General features: G+C 40.2%; 1 protein-coding gene across 3 annotated transcripts in view; it reads left to right on the top strand.

The window, feature by feature from the left end:
* Positions 1–19,916, top strand: part of TBCD (tubulin folding cofactor D) — a 162,916-nt gene that overhangs the window by 128,469 nt on the left and 14,531 nt on the right. For 2 of the 3 annotated variants that reach the window (XR_007243747.1, XR_007243746.1), the window contains 7 exons: positions 2,353–2,471; positions 3,329–3,420; positions 4,855–4,995; positions 11,614–11,697; positions 12,938–13,094; positions 16,826–16,961; positions 19,529–19,650. Coding sequence is in view for 1 of the 3 variants with exons in the window: in XM_048487187.1 (XP_048343144.1) it covers positions 2,353–2,471; positions 3,329–3,420; positions 4,855–4,995; positions 11,614–11,697; positions 12,938–13,089; positions 16,819–16,961; positions 19,529–19,650 (853 nt within the window). In the remaining 2 variants the exon portion in view is untranslated. Of the gene's footprint in view, positions 1–2,352; positions 2,472–3,328; positions 3,421–4,854; positions 4,996–11,613; positions 11,698–12,937; positions 13,095–16,818; positions 16,962–19,528; positions 19,651–19,916 lie in introns of all 3 variants that reach the window. The other variant, XM_048487187.1, reaches the window with a different exon arrangement.

Genomic DNA, 19,916 nt, shown 5'->3' with positions numbered 1-19,916 from the left:
ATCTTAAAGAGGCGTCAGAAACAGACCTCTTTGGACAGCTTTCTGGATCGCGACGTTGAGATCCACTCAGGCTCTGAAGCTGGTCCTAGATGTTATTGTTTGTTACTGTTTTTTTTCAGCGATTTTCAAACTTTTCCTATGTTTATTCACCAAAAAAAATGTGTTTTTGGTATGTTTTTTTGGAGTGCCTAGAACGGATTAATTGGATTAACATTGATTCCTATGGAAAAGTTTGCCTTGGTTTTCATCAGTTTCGGTTTTCATCTATTTTTTTCCGACGGATTACCAACGAAAACCGAGGTTCCATTGTATATTGGGAGCTTTTCTTAATTCTGACATTCAGTGTTCTAGTAATTGTATTATCTTGAAATTATTGGGTTCTAATTATTTGGACCAATTGCAAGCCACTGCTAAATTTCTTGCACATTTTTCTTTAAATAGTTGTAATATTGAATGATTCGTTGATCTGTTTTTCTCCCCCCTTCCCCCATCCTACCATCATATAGTTGAAAGGATAAGAAATAATAAAATAAACACAATAACAGAGGTCCAAAAGCCAGCAGATGTCAGCAGCAAGATGACTTCCAGCCATCCCATGTGTGTTCCACATGATTTCGAGCTCTTTCTCTCTGTTCTGCCTCTCTCCCTTTCCTTTCACAGTGATTCACACGAGTTGGAGAAGGACATGTTTGGTTGCAGTGAGCTTGGGCTGGCTGGTAGCATCCTACTCCTGTTGTCTAATTTGGAAAAATGTACATATTTTCCTCTCGCTGTTAAAAGGCTGATTCAGTTTCCTAGCAAGTAGAGTGGCAGCCAGTCATGATAGCTCAGCTCGCGATATACTGAAGACCTGCTTTGCCCTTTCTGCACTGAATCAAGCTTCACACCTGAATGAAATCCCCCTCCTCCCACAAATTGCCCATCATCATATTCCTAATTTATATTTAATAAACGTTCCCATTGTTTTATAGTTTGGTTCTCCCTACAGATGTTAAAGCTTCTTATTTTTTTTCCTTCGTTTTAGGATTTTTTTTATCTCTTGTTTTTAGCTCGTAGCCATTTATTATGTTAAATTAACATTGTAGACTCCATGCATTTTATTTTGTTGTTATGCTTAAATTCTCAAGAGTGCTTGCCATATTATGCTCCCCTAAGCATTGACAGGTCCTTATCAAGAAATAGCCTGTGGTTGGATTTCTGGCACCTTTTAATTTGACGCCTTGTTACTAAGATCATGTCTTTGAAATTAATATCAGTCCTGGTGCAATCTCATTATCCAGGGTGTTCTCATGAAATGTTTAGGGAAGAATAGGGTGTTTCTGTGGCTTCAGGCCCCTGTGTTGTATATGCCCCAGTGGTTCAGAAATTTTTAAAATACTTACATTGGGAGTTCTCTGATGCCATCAAGCAGAATCTGAGGGTGAAAAGGCTACCCAAACCTGTCTAAACTTATATTTGTAGAGTTGATTTACAATGGCTTGTGGAAATACGGTGGCCATCTAAACTACTGCATGTGTAGGCCAGTTATGTCTGGCTGCTATCACCAACAGGTTTGCAACCCACCTGGATGTGGGGTGTGTAATAGTAAGATTAACAGCCACATTCTAAACATAGTATAATTGTATTTGAGGGTTGTCTTCTGGTAGGGAGCTGGTATGTTCATAATAACCCTCTGATGATCTTACTTCAGTGATTAAATGAATGTACCTTCCAGACAGATATGATAGTCCCATGATGGCACCATTTTTCTGCTGTGAATATGTTTTAGACTTCGTTATCCTTTCATTTTTACTTTCTTCTGCTTCATTCTAAACCTTTTCTCAGTTATGTATTAAACGCTACTTCAGTCCAGACCTTTTCTCAGTTCTGTATTAAACGCTTTTGACCAAGAACTGGCGAAATCATATTGTTTAGAATTTACTGAATGCTGACAGATAAAGAGTTATGATTTCTGCTTATTTTTTCTGCTGCACACTAATCAGTTTTTCTTTAGCATGTTGCTGCTTTTGAGATTAAAATGTTTAAATATGTATGAATGTCCAGGCTTATTTTGATCAGTTTTAAATATTGTGTTTCCATTGTCAGTGGGTTCTTTAGAACACATCCTGTAATGCATTTACTTTGAAGCAAAAGAAGTGTTTGCTGTCTCATTGAGTATGGTGCTTTACTAACAAAAGTTACTTCATACATGTAACCATATACAATTATTTTTTCTCTGATAATACGTAGACACTTTTAAAATGCTGTGGAGTCAGCATTTCTTCCCTCTGGGAAGAATTTATAGTTATGCAAATAGTCTCCTGTCTTCCCACAATATGCCAGGTTCTAACAATGACTATTGTGCGTTTCTAGATGAGCTAGTGAAGCAATACATGTCAAATCTTCAAAGCCCTGAGGAAATGATTCGGTGTGGCTTTTCATTAGCCTTGGGTGCCCTTCCAAGGTTTCTTCTGAAAGGCAAGCTCCAGGAGGTGAGCACAACGTTCTAATTAAATCTGAATGCTTAAACGAATATGTGGTGTCAGGATAAAATCACTGTTGAACAATGGTGTTTTCTAACCAAAGCCCTAATAGTGATGGTGCCATCAGTTTTTATGGACATAGTAGCAGAGTAGATTAGCCACCTTGGAGGCATTCTCATCTCACTTTCGTAACTGGATATCTGTAGGCATGCTTACACATACATACTTGGCTCATAGGCAAACACTATGTTAATGGAGGAGTAAAGTTCAAAGAGGTATTGCATCATGGAGGACCATTTCCGCTTCGTTTGGTTGAGGAGAGCAGAAGTCTTCCTTTCCGCAAGAGATTTTCAGAGGTGGTTTGCCATTGCCTGCCTCTGCATAGCAGCCCGGGACTTCCTTGATGTTGCTCTATCCATGTACTAGCTAGAGCTGACTCTGCTTAGCTTACAAGATTGGGGCTAGCCTGGTTATCCAGGTGAGGGCTTCTTACATATTGTTGTGCAGAAAAAAATGTCTGTTCCATACTGCATCACAAGGGGGAGCTCTTCATGAATGGGTGCACAGGAGGAGGGCAGATGTGCATCTTTCCTCAAGGAAATGTCTTTACTACGGTACTAAAGTATTAAACATGGACAGTGTCCAATAGCTTGTTACGGATAATCTGTGAATCCTAACCTTGTTATACAGTTGAATGATGGATTTAGGCTGGAACTAGAGCAGGAGGTGAGTGTGGGTAGATGGTTTATTTTTCTTACGTCCACCGTTCCCCCCACCCCGTCACTTTAGATCTTACTTGTTTGAATTAACTCATCACAAGTGGATTTAGCAAAATACTTCTGTGCTTTTATTTTGCTTCGTTCCAGGTTTTAGAAAGTTTGAAGAAGGTCACTTGCATTTCTTCTAAAGATGCAAGCTTTGCTGAATCCAGAAAAGATGGTCTAAAAGCTATTGCAAAGTATGTTTGATTATTTGCTTTTCATATGGTTATGAAAATGACAGTAGCAAGTGGTAATCAAAAAGAAACGGAGATTGCTTTATTTTAAGGGGGAGGAGGGAATATGGAAGGACTTCTGGAGGTGGGGGGAAACATTGTTTGGGTAATTGAAGTTTTTAGGTCATATTTTGTAGAAGGTCATGGAGTTTGAAAGTGAAAATGCACTTTTCATGTCATCTATAGACAATAAAAGGGTAATTTGAATTCTCCCTCTTAAGAGATGACTCATCAGGGTTATTAGGTGATAGTGTTTGCATGACTGAGTATGTCATATTTGAATAATGAAAATACCTCTATCACACAGACAGAGTTTCATTATATCTTTTGGAAAGGTAGAAACCACAGGTTGATTCCATCTTCATTAGTTTTTTTTAAATTTGTATATCAACTATAATAAAGTACATCATTCTTTATATTCAGTTGAAGCTGCATGCTCACATCTCTCTTCATTTCACTCTGAGTTTTCTGTCCTGTTCAGTTGCATGAACTTTAGTGTTCTATCTACCTTCCCCTACCCTTTTTCTGCATAATTGTATTATTCATTTATCCCCTACTCTAACCGCTACATCACACTGGCTCTCGGTGTGTTACATTCAGGAAGACAGGAGTGTGTTTTGACTACCACCAAACTCTTGGGCGTTGGAATAAGAGGGGCCAAGTGTTTCCTATGAATTATTTAACATGGATTACAGTACTTGGAATGGAAAAGGGTCAGAGATTTCTGATTCAGATCATCAAATCAAGTAACACTATATGGCATAATCAGAAAGACAGTGGTAATATAGGGTTGGTAAAGCACAGGGGAGCTCTCAAACCAGCAGCAGAATTTAGGTGTTCCACCCCATAAAGAGCCAGTGGTCACTGTGTTGGACTAGGATCTGGGAGACTCAATTTCAAATCTTCATTCGGTCATGAAAGATCACTGGGTGACCTTGGACCAGTTATGCCCTCTCAGTCTAACCTACCTCACAGGGTTGCTGTGACGATAAAATTGAGGAGAGGCAAATGATGTAAACCTCTTTCAGATCCCATTGTGAGGAACAGTGAAATATAAATGAAGCAAATAAACCAGTGTAGGAATTCCCAAGTGGAAAGAATGCCAGATCTCTGTTGTAGTATGGTGTCATTACTTCAGAAGGTGGTCAGAAGATGTATTGAAGCTTTAAGCTTCGTGGAGTTCTAAAAACTTGAAGACCTTCTTTGTCTAACCTGCCAAGTCCATCACTAACCCTGTAATTTTAGTGTCCCATTGGTAAAAGCGGCACTTTCTGTTTCAGCTAATAGATTTTGATAGTTTTTATTATTCAGAAATGTTTCAGCTGTATGTATTTTTTCCCCACAAATGTTGTGACCTAAGCTGTATCGACATCTTAGTCATATATGTTGTTCCTGCAGGATTTGCCTGACAGTAGGAGTGAAAGGTGAAGGGTTGCCAACTGAATACATCAGCAAAGATAATGTTGCACAAATATACAACACATTGCTGGATGGTCTGAATGATTACACAACAGACAGTCGAGGTGATGTTGGAGCATGGTAAGGCACTTGATCTATAGATATTAATGTCCTAGTTACTGTGGTTAGCAGGGCAAGGATGCAAAAGGAGGGTTATGCTGACAGGAATTCCCTAGTGTACATCACAAGTGCTTGATTGTTGTGCCAGAACATCGTACTTCTCCACTGCAGCGTTGCAAAAAAATAGTGATGGGCGTAGATGAAATTATTTGAATCATGATTAAATTGAATCATATCCACATTCAGTCCCCAACATGCAGGTATAATCTTGCACGTATAAAGCATGAACATTAACTGTGAGGCATGAGGACCAAGAGGCATGGCTGAAAGTGCCAGCCTGACAGACAACACACTGTTTCCTTGCACAGTGGGACACTGCTGGAGGCTTCCTGCCACATAGTACTTGACAAGTCATAGATCAATCAATGCCATCTCTAAGCACCCAATTGGTACCAGTGTGTACGTGAGGATGCTTATGGATAGGGGTTCCAGTAATTGGACGCTGTTTAAATTCCATTCTTCAAAATGCAAATTGTATAACAACATATTAAAACTGTAAGGCTTGTTAGCTCTGCTGTTACTGCATTTCTGTGTAGCAAGTGCCACTTGTTGGCGTGAGACTCTTCATGATGAGGACATTTTGCGGGAAGGGGAAGGAAAAATAATACAATACAATAAACCTTTATTGAGCAGTTATACATTCCAGCGTCAAAGTTCATTTATGAAAAGAATAATGTGGATTAGAAATTTAACAGTTAGTTCAATTATAAAACGAAAAGTTTATAAAACAAAAGGTATGATTCAGTTGATATTAAAATCCAAATTTCTAGTAGATCCCGAGTCTCAGCATATTTACTAAAAAGGTGTAACCTTCCCCATGATCTATCTAAGGTGGTATATAAAAATTAATAATACAGAGTAATTGCATTTTGATATAGAAATTGCAATGGATAACAGTGAGCTCCTTAAATCCAAATTCTGCAATGTAACAGGGGTACCAAAAGATGAAAAATATTCCACAATTAGATATGGTTTTATATTTATTTGAAGATTGTTTACCATTTGAATTTGAATTCAGTGACTTTTGGTAGAGATATTTATGTCAGGTTGCATTTCGAGACAAGAAGAGCTGCTGAGAAGGAAAAATAATCAACAGCTCTTATGTATTTTTTCACCCTTCACTTCCAATACCTTTGGGTTTCATTTGGAATTACTGAGCAGTACTTCTGTTCCCGAGGATAGGTTGGCTTGTTTTCTGTCACATGTTTGTAAGTGGACAGCAGAGGGTGCAGTTGCATAAATCACTTGACTTACCGTATTTCATGCCAAGTGAGCATTTGCAAACATTATTCAAAAAGGCAAATGAGCTGTATTAGCTTTTTAGTTGTATCATGAGGATTATTGCGCTGTACATGCTATGGCCATTGTCCTTTTGTCAAGTACATGCACCATGTCTTTCTTAGAGACTGATGCTGGTAGATGAAACCTCTGTAACTCTGCTAAGTCAGAGAAGAACTGTGGATTAGAATATATCATTTATTTCTCCCCAGGGGAACCCACGTGGTACCCTTCTTGATGGTATTTTATCATCAGCTCTTAAGGAGAAGACTTTGTCTTCCCACCTAAAGATATGCTAGTGATTTCCAGTTTGTTTGTTCTCTCTGGTTTTTTTGTTTTGGTTAACTGAGATAACTGTTTTTTAAAAAATTCCTCTGTATGTTTTTCTACCAAGCATTAATAATTACATTGGCTTTAGCCATTTTTATAAGCCCAGAGGCAGAATATAAGCATATAAAATAAAATAAAATTATTTATTGATATGCAGACATGGGAAGAGTCCAAATGGTAGGAGGAGAAATCTGCTGGTAAAGATCCCCACCCTTGGCAACATCCCCAGATGCTATGGACTGAGGGGTGTGCATGTGTGCTTCCTTGGTAGCCAGACAAAATTCCTAGCAGCAAAGAGTAGCATGCAGATTCAGTCCGTTGGCCACATAGGGGATGAGGTTGCTTCAGCCTAGCAGAAATCCCAGTCATGAATTTAGTATCAAAGGGAAGTAATGCTTTCCTCCATATTTTAGAAGCTGAAACCTATCTTGGTGGCTAGAGCTTTATGGACTCAGGAAATCAATGTGGCAAGCTGCATTCATCCAGAATCTCAGACAGCCCCCTTCAGTTTCTTGACGAAAGTGTAGAATAATCCAACTCATTGTAGGGACTCTCTAGGTCTGGTCTTGAGAATCTTTTTAGCTCACAGCTTTCCCTTGGTCCTCTCATTCTTCCTTTGAGGAGTTTATCAAGGAGAGGCTAACTTAAGTTCTCTTTCTCAATTTCCCCTAGCTGTGACCACCCACAGGTCCTTACTTTTGGTATTTCCCATCAGTTATGATTGACTCTCATTACTGAAACACAGGAGAACATCTATATTACCTGGGGTACAGAAATCAACAACATAAGAAGCAATCTTGAGAGATGTTTGGCCATCGAAAGCACTGTAAGGAATCCTTGAATTTGCAGTTTAAAAATACCTAGAGCTATTAGCCAGTAAATATAAATATAGCCACTGAAAATCCTTTTAGATTTCACTTAAAGAAAAATCTTTAGCAAGAAAATTAAAATTGAGAAAAAATATTTGAAATAGGGATTGGATGCCTGAGGAATTCTTGGAAAACGGCTTATGTAATGCTACTTATTTTTTTGTGGGTATCTTCCTCAAGAAGAAAAGTAACAATTGCATTTCTATAGGAAGAAATCTTCAGTTTTTAGAAAAGATTCGTGGGAAAGCTAACTGACTGCATTTTCCATATGCAAACTTAGCATTCCTTTTGACACATTGGACAAGTCCCAGCAAACAATCTGTCTACAGATGTTAAATGTGAACATCTACATAGCAAGATGCCACATAAAGAGAGGAAAAAGTGTTCCTTGGTGAAAGATTGCCAGATTGTTATGATGCAGCTTAGGTGTTTTCGTTGTCTCATTTTCGGTTGAAACCCTTGTCCATCCATCTTAAGACTTCATATGCATTCACCTTCTTTTGACCTCCGGAAAAGTACACAGGACATGTTACTGTGGTTAGACATAGGTGGATCACGCAATGAATTATGTAACTGTCCCGTAAAGGAGCATATTGTTCTGATGACCTTAGTATAACAATATTTCAGTATAAGACTTCTTTTGTATATTAATCTTTGCATTCATCGACCCATTAAAAAGTTCCCCCTTTTCTCATTTTTGGTACACGTTTGAGAGCGTTATTGCAATTATATATTCCGTGTATGAAATAAATAAACCTCATTTGGGCTTACAGTTGACAGTGCAGTTTTGTGTATCCTTTTAATTGCCTTTGAAGACTTCTTGGAAAGGTGCAAAAATGTACCTCCATGCCAAACTGTACCATAAATATGTAGACAAATTGATGGTTATTCGTCATGAAGCAGAAATCAAGCCCTCAACTGGGTACCCTTGTCTAAACTAAATCTCTGTAGGAATATTTTCCTTGGGTTGTCCACCACTCCCCATTTGGGTTTGGAACAAGCTGCCTTGGGCCCCTTTGGACTATTAGAGTGACTTGTATGGTTGTCAGTCTCCCAGATTTACAACATTTTTTCCCCTTGAGAAAATGGCTGCTTTGGAGGGCAGACTGTATGGCATTATGCCTTATTGGGATCCCTCCCTAAACTCTGCCCTCTTCATTATTTATCCTCAAATCTCCAGGTGATTCTCAATCCACAGTTGGCAACCCTGGTGATGTGAGAGTTAAAGGTGGTGGCGAGTGCTTTTCTGCTCACTCACAGCAGCAAGTATATTCTCCCTATGGCTATTCAACAAAAAGATTCATAGTTCCTAAGGTAGCCTGTTAAGATAGCTTATTTGCCCACACACATTTATTTCAAGTATGTAGGGGCCCACATATTTTTGTGCTTGGTTCTTTTAAATCTGTGCTTGCACTTTCATAATACTTCTAGTTGTGGCAGTGGCCAGGCAGATGGAAAAATAGATAGTGTTCTAGTTAGGGTTATAAGTGAGGAAAAGTACCGTATATATCCGAAAGTACAACACCTGTAGAGAAAGGTTAACTTACTGTCAAATGAGGTATGTTTCCTCTTAGATTCTTCCTAATCAGCAGTGGCGTAGTGGTTAACAGCAGGTGCATTCTAATCGGGAGGAACCAGGTTTGATTCCCCGCTCTGCCGCCTGAGCTGTGGAGGCTTATCTGGGGAATTCAGATTAGCCTGTGCACTCTCCCACACATGCCAGCTGGGTGACCTTGGGCTGGGTGACCTTGGGGTGACCACAGCTTTTCGGGGCTCTCTCAGCCCTACCCACCTCACAGGGTGTTTGTTGTGAGGGGGGAACGGCAAGGAGATTGTAAGCCCCTTTGAGTCTCCTACAGGAGAGAAAGGGGGATATAAATCCAAACTCTTCTTCTTCCTCCTCCTCCTCCTCCTGCTCACTCCACAACAGAAATACTGCTGATTTCCTTCTTTTTCTTTTCGGCATGTGTTGATGGCCGCTCTGTATTTACTACAAAATCTAGCCAAACTATAATGATTCCATCTGGTGATCAAGTGGGGCTGGAGGGCCTGCAGAAGGTAATATAGTATAGCTCACTACTTTCCCCTGGAGAATACTGCAGTGTCCTGGACTGTTCATTGCACAGTAGCCAGAATAAATTAATTATTATTTTGCAGTGTGAAAAGGGACATCCAGTGTAATTTAAGAAAAATGGGATTATGTGTTCTGAAGAAGGTCCCTTTATCCCTGAATACAGGAGTCTGCAGCCTAAGAATGCTCCCGGGCCCAAGTATGCTTTTAGGTGACTGTGGGACCTGTTACCAGTTGTAACTTTGATCATCCTGGTCCCAAACTGTTTAGGGCTTTAATTGTAATAGCCAGCATAGAAGGAAATTAGTAGCCAGTGAAGCTCTTTCAGTACAGGAGTGATGTGAGTTCTGTAACCAGGAGCAATCTGACTGCTACATTTTGTACCAGTTGAGTCTTTTGAACAGTCTTCCAGGGTAGCCCTAGTAGAATATGTTACAATGTGTCACAGTAATCTGATCTAGATGGAACCAGATTATTATGGTCAAGTCTTGTTTCTCAAGGAAGGCCTCCACTATACCAGCTGAAGCTAGAAAAGGATGTTATGTGCTATATAATTATGATTAGCTGATATTTAAAGTCAATATTTTAGAGGGGTGTATGTGTGCGTGAAGTGCTATTAAATTGCTTCCAATTTATAGCAATCCTATGAATTATTGACCTCCAAAATGTCCTTTCATTAACAGCCGTGCCCAGGTCCTGCATACGGAAGACTGTGGCTTCCTTGATTGAGTCAGTCCATCTCATGTTAGGTCTTCCTCTTTTTCTGTTGTCTTCAACTTTTCTAGCATTATTGTTTTTTTCCACCAGGTCTTGTTTTCTCATGATGTGACCTCAGTAGTCTCAATTTTGGTTCTAGGGAGAGTACAGGATTGATTTGATTTAGAATCCACTTGTCTTTTTGTGGCAGTCTATATAATCCATAAAACTCTCCTCCCGCATCACACTTCAAATGAAATGAATACCTTCTTCCAAAGCTGTAAAATGTGGTAAATGATTATAGTAACTTCATGTTTACATTATACTTTGAAAAATGTGGTATATATTAAGTCAGTTCTTCATTTTTTATTTGCACTAAAAGAAATAGATTGCTCACAGAATTCTGACAATGTGGTTGAATTGTTGTTGTTTTTTAAAATCACTTATATTGTCCAAGAAACTGTTCTTGGTACATTACCTTCAAAATACCTTCTGTACTGACTAAACAGTCTGGTTAATTGAGTAGATTTGTAAGCCAAGTTTATCCATGTTGTAAACCTCATAGGTTCATTGGATCTTACTCCCAGCAGTATGTACATAATACTGCAATCTTAGTTAAAATTGGTGACAAACCAGCATGGTGTAGTGATTAAGGTGTTGGACTAGGGCCTGGAAAACCCAGGTTCAAATCCCCACTCTGCCATGGAAACTTGCTGGATAACTTTGGGGCAGTCACACACTCTCAGCCTTGACCTTGGCAAATATTTGGATGGGAAACTTCCAAGGATCACCAGGGTTGTAACATGGAGGCAGGCAACAGCATACCATCTCCAAATGGTTCTTGCCTTGAAAACTCTGCAGGGTCACCATGTCAGCTATGACTTGAGGGTAAAACAAATAGGAGTTGAAAGAAGTAGGTATGTAATACTGCAGTTTTAGTTAAAGTGGGCAAGAAAACCAGCAATTGACAGATGTCATGGGTTTGCTTTTTTAATGTTTTTAAACCTGCAGAAAGAAAGAAAGAAAGAAAGAAAGAAAGAAAGAAAGAAAGAAAGAAAGAAAGAAAGAAAGAAAGAAAGAAAGAAAGACGTGTTGGTACATATTTGAAGGCTAATTCCAAGGAGAGTCAAGGACTGGTTTCCAGGACTAGAAGGGAACCCATGTCCCTATTAGTGCTGCACTGAGGGTTCCTTATCTCAGATCCCTTTGCCAGTTTGAGGTTCTGTCACTGCATATATCCATGTGTATAAATAAGCGATATAGATTTGTATGAAGCTTATCTATATGAGGTTGAGAATTAACCATGGAAACCTGGGTTTATGCTTATTTCTGCAGGGTGAGGGAAGCTGCTATGTCCAGTTTAATGGAAGTGACCTTGCTGCTAACACAGAATGAGCCAGCATTAATCGACGCTAACGTGTATGTAGTTCACAAATGGATTGCTAATGACTGTTCTGTTGTGAGATGACCAGCAATTTCACCTCCTGCTTTCTCCTTAGTGATTAATGAATTCCTGCTTCTGTTGAAAGCACAGAGAATGCAAATCCAGATTCCAGTTATTATTTTGCTAGTGAAAGTTCTTTACATTAATGCTCTTTTTTAGAATACATACATTTCCTTTTATGTGCCTAGAAATATAGTCTTTCTTTCTTTCTTTCTTTCTTTCTTTCTTTCTTTCTTTCTTTCTTTCTTTCTTTCTTTCTTTCTTTCTTTCTTTCTTTCTTTCTTTCTTTCTTTCTTTCTTTCTTTCTTTCTTTCTTTCTTTCTTTCTTTCTTTTGATTTTTTAAAAAAATTGATGGGCCACATTTTCTAAGATTTAAGCAAACAGTCAGCGTGGAACAATCAAACAAACAATTGAAACCTTAATATCACCATACCAAAAACAGTACTATGAAGAGTCATCATAATAAAACCAGTGGGAGCAGTTTTTCTGGTTAGTGTGCAAGAGACATCACGTCAAATGTGCTTTGTGTTTCTTCCCGTAAGCCTGGAGGAACACAAACTGGCTGGCTAGTAAATCAGACCTTTATTGCACAGGTTATTTGCCCCAGGTTTATTGTGGTGGTTTTTTCCTGCTTCCACATAGCACTGAAGTGCACTGATGTACCTCAGGGAGTTTTTCCATCTTTCTGCTTTGATATGAAGCTTTGGGAAAGATTAGAGTAAAATGTGGGTGTGCTGGCTGTGTGGGCAGGACTGGACAGATTTTCCTGGTTGCCTTCACATGGCAGCCATTGTTTTCTTCCCTAGTCCTTATGATAGATATTCTAACCCTTTAACTTGGACATTGACATATAAATACACTGATAGGGTGGTATACCACTGAGTCAGTTACTGGTTTAAAAAAATTGAAAAGCCCCCTGGTGCCTGCTGGGGGGATGGTCACTGCAGAGCCTAGGGGACATGTGGGAAAACCACTCTCTGAAAAAGCAAACCTGGGGTTTCTAAAGGTGAGGGCTATGTGGAAACCTCTCGTTCTGTAATCTCAGGGAAGCCAAAGTAACAGCGTTTCTTCTGCCTGCAGCTGTTCTTATTTCATTTGTTAAAGGAATATTGGCTATGTCTGATAAGTAGATCTTTATAGCTGGGGATGGGGACCAAGAACAGTCATTCTTCAAGAGGTCCTAATGATTGAGTTTTCTATGTTCTGACTTTCAGCTCTAAGAAAATTATGTGCTGTTTAGCCCAACAGTCAGCTGAAAAAATTGATCGATTTCGAGCCCACGCAGGATCCATGTTCCTGTCACTTCTGTACTTTGACAGCCCTCCAGTTCCACACATACCCCACCGAGAGGACTTAGAAGATATTTCCAAGGTACCCCATATCAGTAGGATTATTTGATGAACTTACAGAGATTTATTTATTTATTTATTGGACTTGCATCAGTCTTGGGCTTTCATCATTTTAAAGTTTGTGTTCATGACTAAAATGAGAAATATAAACTCTTATTTAAACTGTTCTGCTTGAATCCACACATTATTAAGCAATTTCAGTCGAGGACAATTTTCTGTTTTAGATTGCTTCCCTAGTCCAGTTTTCAAATAGACTGTAAATGTAGTAGAAGTTGAATAGTTGGTTATCGCTTGGAATGGGGAGCTATTTAAACAGGAAAGCACATGTGTCGTGAAAGGGTACCCACTCTTGCTGCATTCTTAATGCAATTTGCCCTCCCTTCTTCCTCCCTGATGCAGTTGCTGTTAAAAACATGGTAAGCGTATCAGCTATTTTACGCTTTTTTTATAACAAGGGCCATCAATTTGTGCCTGCAGCATTAAAAGTCTTTAACACCAAGGTGGCCCAGCAGTTGTTACATGGAGTCCCACTTTGGATAGGCTCCTGGTCCAACACAGCTGAGCGAGTACAATCTCATAAGAACATAAGAACATAAGAACAAGCCAGCTGGATCAGACCAAAGTCCATCTAGTCCAGCTCTCTGCTACTCGCAGTGGCCCACCAGGTGCCTTGGGGAGCTCACTTTTTATTTCTTTTAAAATCTCGCTTTTTATTTAAACTTTTGGGCATGCCTCACTGCGTGCCTTATTCCATCCTGTGCCTTGAAACTGGGCAACATCTCTTAGAGACAAGAGCATGGCTTGCCACGCTCAAATTTTGGCTGCGCATCTGTTTCAACCGTGATGCTGCCTCCTTGTCATATAAAGCTCTCAAGACTTCTTGTCATTCGGAATGGTGGGGCACTATAGAAACAAAAATTAACAAACTAGGTTATTCTTTGGACTATCTGGCCATGCTGCCATCTAAAGAGACTTTTCAAATTCTGAAGAGTAGGCTGTTTGACCAGGAACATCAGATCCTATTTGAAAAGGTTTCCAGGACCTGTTCTCCTTTAGCTCTGGGTATCACTTACGTTGGCAATAAGGGGGCTCAATACCTGTACCAGATAACCATGCTCAGTCTCCGTACAGCAATGATGTTGGCCCGTTGCAATGCCCTTCCATCAGCCGTATCAACAGGGAGATTCACTAAAGCCCCTTACCACCAAAGGCTATGCATATGCAATGGGAACTGTGTAGACTCTATAGGTCCGTGGTGGGGAACCTTTGGCACTCCAGATGTTATGGACTACAACTCCCATCAGCCCCTTCCAGCATGGTTAATTGGCCATGCTGGCAGGAAAATTGTAATCCATAGCTCTGGAAATTAAAATTCGCCACCACTACTCGGTCATATTTTACTCTATTATCCACTTTATGCTGTACCCAGAGTCAGATATTTGTCATCCTTGCTACTCAAAAAAGAGTATGCATCTGACTTGCAAAAGATTGCCTTTCTGTTGGACAGCCCCAGTAGTGATGCAAACGATGCAGTCGCCAAATTTTTAGATTTGTATATGAAACAGCGCTCTAGGAGCAAATCCTGAACATCAGTCTTCTTTTCCTGTATATTTATTTTTGTTTCCCTCTAGTGGACTTGTGTATATAATATTGCTATGCCAATAAAGGTTCTTTGTTTGTTTGTTTGTTTGTTTGTTTGTTTGTTTGTTTGTTGAAATATACTCTTTTCCACATAAAGATTAAAGTAGAATTTTAACTTCATACACCAGATGCTGGGCCTTCTTTGTGTGAGGATGCTCTACTTAGGTTGTTGCACTTACCAAGTTCTGTCCCCCCGTACCGTCCCCACCATTTGAACGCAAAAATTAAAAAAAAACCCCTCATCCTATTGACTTTGTAGGTGATTGAGGATTAGGCCAGAGACAGGAACACACAGTTATGTTTCATTTTTCCTCTCCCCGCCCCCAACCTTAGAGCTCTTATTTACCTTTTTCTAGCATCCACCATTTTTTGCCAGCTTCAGGAGCCTGCATTCTTGCGGAGGCCAGGTCCACCCATTGCTTCTTAATGGAAACTGCTGTGATTCTCATATCGACTCTACAAAGCTTTGAAGATATCTCATTCAAAACAAAAAAAGGAAAAAACAACACATGCAATATTTCCAGGAAAAACAAATGTTATTCATCTCCTTTTTAAAGTGAAATGGCCAATGGATGATCTGCCCTCTGCAACTAGTTTTGAAATAACCCTCTGCAACTAGTTTTGAAATCACTTCAGAGATAGACATGCTCGCTCCCACTCCTGTTGGCCATTTTGCAAAGGAAACGTATGGCTCTGTTTCAAAAAGGCAAGATTTGCTGATAGTCAACAATGTACTATAAATGCTCTTTTACCAAAGTTACCCTGTTTAATTCTGAACAGAATAATGGTTTTGACAAAGACTGCGCTTAAAAATGAATTCTTATGCTCGTAGTTATTCAGTACTATCTTTCCACTGCAGAAACATGCTACTTTCTCTTTCACTGTACCACAACTGGCAGTACTTTAATCTTTATGTGGAAAAGATTATAGTTGATTTAAACCAACAGGCAGTATTTCTGTGTACATAAGATATTGTATCTCAAGCATGATCTGTTTTGTTTTAAAATAAACATTTTAAAATAATCAGAAATATGTGTAACGTGGTGAATATTGTCTTGTAAGATTGTGTCACACACCCCTCCTTAAATAGTACAAAATAGTGTAATGATTATTTAAAATGCTGTTCAGTCTTCTGTTTGGCACATCAAATTCTGAATTTCACTACTAAGAACATAAGAACATAAGAACAAGCCAGCTGGATCAGACTAGAGTCCATCTAGTCCAGCTCTCTGCTACTCACAGTGGCCCACCAGGTGCCTTTGGGAGTTCACATGCAGGATGTGAAAGCAATGGCCTTCTGCTGCTGTTGCTCCCGAGCACCTGGTCTGTTAAGGCATTTGCAATCTCAGATCAAAGAGGATCAAGATTGGTAGCCATAAATCGACTTCTCCTCCATAAATCTGACCAAGCCCCTTTTAAAGCTATCCAGGTTAGTGGCCATCACCACCTCCTGTGGCAGCATATTCCAAACACCAATCACACGTTGCGTGAAGAAGTGTTTCCTTTTATTAGTCCCTAATACTTCCCCAGCATTTTTCAATGAATGCCCCTGGTTCTAGTATTGTGAAAGAGAAAATTTCTCTCTGTCAACTTTACCCCATGCATAATTTTATAGACTTCAATCATATCCCCCCTCAGGCGTCCTCCTCTTCAAACTAAAGAGTCCCAAGCGGCTGCAGCCTCTCCTCATAGGGAAGGTGCTCCAGTCCCTCAATCATCCTTGTTGCCCTTCTCTGCACTTTTTCTATCTCCTCAATATCCTTTTTGAGATGCGGCGACCAGAACTGGACACAGTACTCCAAGTGCGGTCGCACCACTGCTTTATATAAGGGCATGACAATCTTTGCAGTTTTATTCTCAGTTCCTTTCCTAATGATCCCCAGCATAGAGTTTGCCTTTTTCACAGCTGCCATGCATTGAGTTGACATTCCCATGGAACTGTCAACTAAGACGCCCAAATCCCTTTCCTGGTCTGAAGGTTCCCAACTTCGATTTCAGTGGCCGTCAGCTTGAAAAAATATGGGGTGTAGACAAATGCCCAGGGTGGTCATGCTTACATTACATGCTTTCTGCTGGTTTTTGGCTTTGATCTAGACATCTGTCTGTTCGCAGGTCAGAGGCAGTTACTTTCAACTGGAATGCACCATCACAAGCTTTTCCCAGAATCACACAGCTTCTGGGGTTACCAACCTATCGATACGTCCTGACAGGTCTAACGGTGTCTGTTGGTGGATTAACTGAATCGACAGTAAGTGAATCTTTATTCCGTTTGTTTGGTGAGACTCTGAAGACAGGAAAAGTGTCTTCAGAGTCTGTCCATTTTAGGAAGTAGGTTGCTACTGTTTCTGTTCTGAACTTTTTTCAAAGGATGAATGTGTGGGAAGCTGGGAATTCATATTTAGCTTATTACTCTTTATTGTGACTGCACAGGGGTGAATTTTCCCTTATCTACATCCCTCCTTATTTCCCTCAAAAAAGTTGTACCCATCCATTGGAGTTTCATAGTTGTGTGTTTGGGTGATTCAGCATGGTACTTGTCCACACTGGTCTGTAAGAAGCCATGTACCATGCTGCTTCTTATGCTGGCATTTTCCTTCCTGGAATTGGAGCACTGCTCATATGGGAGATGCTGGAACATGACATCACTTGCATAGCACAAGTTAACTTCCTATACCCCTGTTTCCTTCACTTTACCAATACACTGCTTTTGGCAGGGTGAGCATTCTTTTAATTACTGATTACTGACCCCACACATTTAGCAGGGCACACACTGGATCTATTATACTGATGGGAAGGGTGATCTGGGGTGGGAGGGTTAAAACTTATTCCCTTAACATGGATAGATTGTTACCTGATAAGAGTTTAGACATACTGCTTCCTACACAGCACCCCTTTCTAGGCGTGCTAGACCTATGAAGACAGTTTGTGTCAGGCACCTGTTGGATCTAAATGGTTTCCTGTTGGTGCTTGGGAATTTTCCCATTTTGGCTCTAACAATTCTGTCAAGGCCCTAATGGCTCTCTGAAATAGGGAAATGGCCCAGGCTGTTGATGCAATTGTCCCTAATTGCCTTCTCGCCCTCAACAGGGCCAAACGATCTCCCTGGTTTACAGGGGAACTAATAGTGATGAAATTGGAGGGACGATGGTTAGAGCAACACTGGTGAAAAACTCAAAAGTGATGCTGACCAAATACAGCATGGAGTCCACATTAGAGCCTTTCTGTGGTGCTGATGGTAGTGAAAAGGCAGTATTTCTCTATTACCATTACATCTATATGCAATTGTCCAGCTGAGTTGTTTCATGTGGTTTAGGGGGCTTTCATATTGCAGTCCCATGGGATTGGACTCTGACCCCTCCACAGCTCGCTGTGATCAATTTGCCATTTACCTTGCAGACAAAATCGCCCAGGTCTGCTCTGAGTTAGATACTGGCATGGTTGCATGTTCAGATGATGATGCACCTTTGGCTTTTTTTTTACAGCATACCCATGAGCCTTTGCTGAATATGCACATATGAATATGCAGAGGGTCCTTCAAAGCCTCCCCTCTCTCACTGCCATGGTGGGAAGAGAGGGGGCTGTCAGGGCTGTCAAAGCCTTGACTCAAGTATAAGTCGAGGTGGGGGTTTTCAGCACAAAAAATTGTCCTGAAAAAGTCAACTTATATTCGAGTATATACGGTATATACGGTAGATAGGGTTACATAATTATTGGGTGCTGTGTGGTTTCCGGGCTGTATGGCCGTGTTCTAGCAGCATTCTCTCCTGACGTTTCGCCTGCATCTGTGGCTGGCATCTTCAGAGGATCCTCTGAAGATGCAATACAAACCTGAAATCGAGGAAAATACTTTTTTCTTCATACAGCCCGAACAGCACCCAAGTGATTCCGGCCGTGAAAGCCTTCGACATTACATAATTATTTTTGGAATAAAGGTATAATATATGTTACATATTATTTTGAGAGGAGGTGTTTGAATCAGAGAAGTAATTGGTAGCAAGCAAAATAATTCTTAATGGAGTCTACCAGGTTCAGTTCCACTGTCAAGGACTAAAGATATTCTGCACCAAGAAAGTTTAAAGTTTGCTCTTCAAATAATTAGCAAATTTCATTCTTATGGTGAGATCTGTGCTTTTGAGCATGGTTACAAACAGGTGAAGATCAGGGTGTGAGAAAGCCAGGGGAAAAGACAACTAATGGAATCCCTGCCTAAGCTCCCTCTGGTTCATAACCTGCAACTGGTATTTTCAGACTTCTGATTCGACTTCTAAACAGAATAGAAAAGATAAAAGCTACAGTGAGGAGCAAATGACTGGTGTATTTGCAGTTTTTGAGGAACTGCATTTGAGGAGCCAGAGTGGTGTAGTGGTTTAGAGAAGTGGACTCTAACCTAGAGAACCAAGTTTGATTCCCCACTCTTTGATATGAGAGGGGAACTCCTATCTAGTGAACTGATTTGTTTTCTGGCTTCTACATACAAAGCCTGCTGGACGACCTTAGGCTGGTCACAATCCTCTGAGAACCCTCTCAGCCCCACCTACCTCACAAGGTGTCTGTTGTGGGGGGAGGAAGGGAAGGGTTTTATAAACTGCTCTGAGACTCCTTACAAGAGAGAAAGGCAGGGTATAAATCCAAACTCCTCTTCTTCTAACCACTTACTGAGATCCAGTGATGCATGAGCAATAACTTAAATGGACTTAATGTGGTTCTACCAGGGCAAGCTCCAGTGCAATACCTTGTCTCGTTCCAGAATATTTGTAAATATCAATGCTTTTCCAATGGTAAAAGTATCTTAATTGGGATTTTCCTCACCTGCAGGTGCGGTGCTCATCACAAAGCTTGTTTGACTACCTGAAGGGAATACAGAACAACCTGAATGCCTTGAGCAGCTTTTGTGACACACTGCTACAGGTCTTTGAGGACAACCTACTGAATGACAGGTAATCTTTCTCTGTCTCTAGAGTGACTTTATTAGACACATGTCACTCACTAAGATGCCCTTGATAGTCACGTTGTGGAGTACTTTACCTGTAGTCATGTACATTTGGTAGAGTTACATTTTCTGTGGTCTGATCTTGGCTGGGAACCCATGGTTATAAAAATATTTAATGATGCTCTGAAATACTCCCTGATTCCCCAGTCATGAGAAAGAGGGTGATGTGCACAGTGAGTGACACAGCAAGCTACAGTTTGGGGAATATTTTGC

Source organism: Sphaerodactylus townsendi, linkage group LG03 (genome assembly GCF_021028975.2).
Source record: "Sphaerodactylus townsendi isolate TG3544 linkage group LG03, MPM_Stown_v2.3, whole genome shotgun sequence".
Taxonomy (NCBI): Eukaryota; Metazoa; Chordata; class Lepidosauria; order Squamata; family Sphaerodactylidae; genus Sphaerodactylus; species Sphaerodactylus townsendi.
This window is presented reverse-complemented; position numbering and strand designations above follow the sequence as displayed.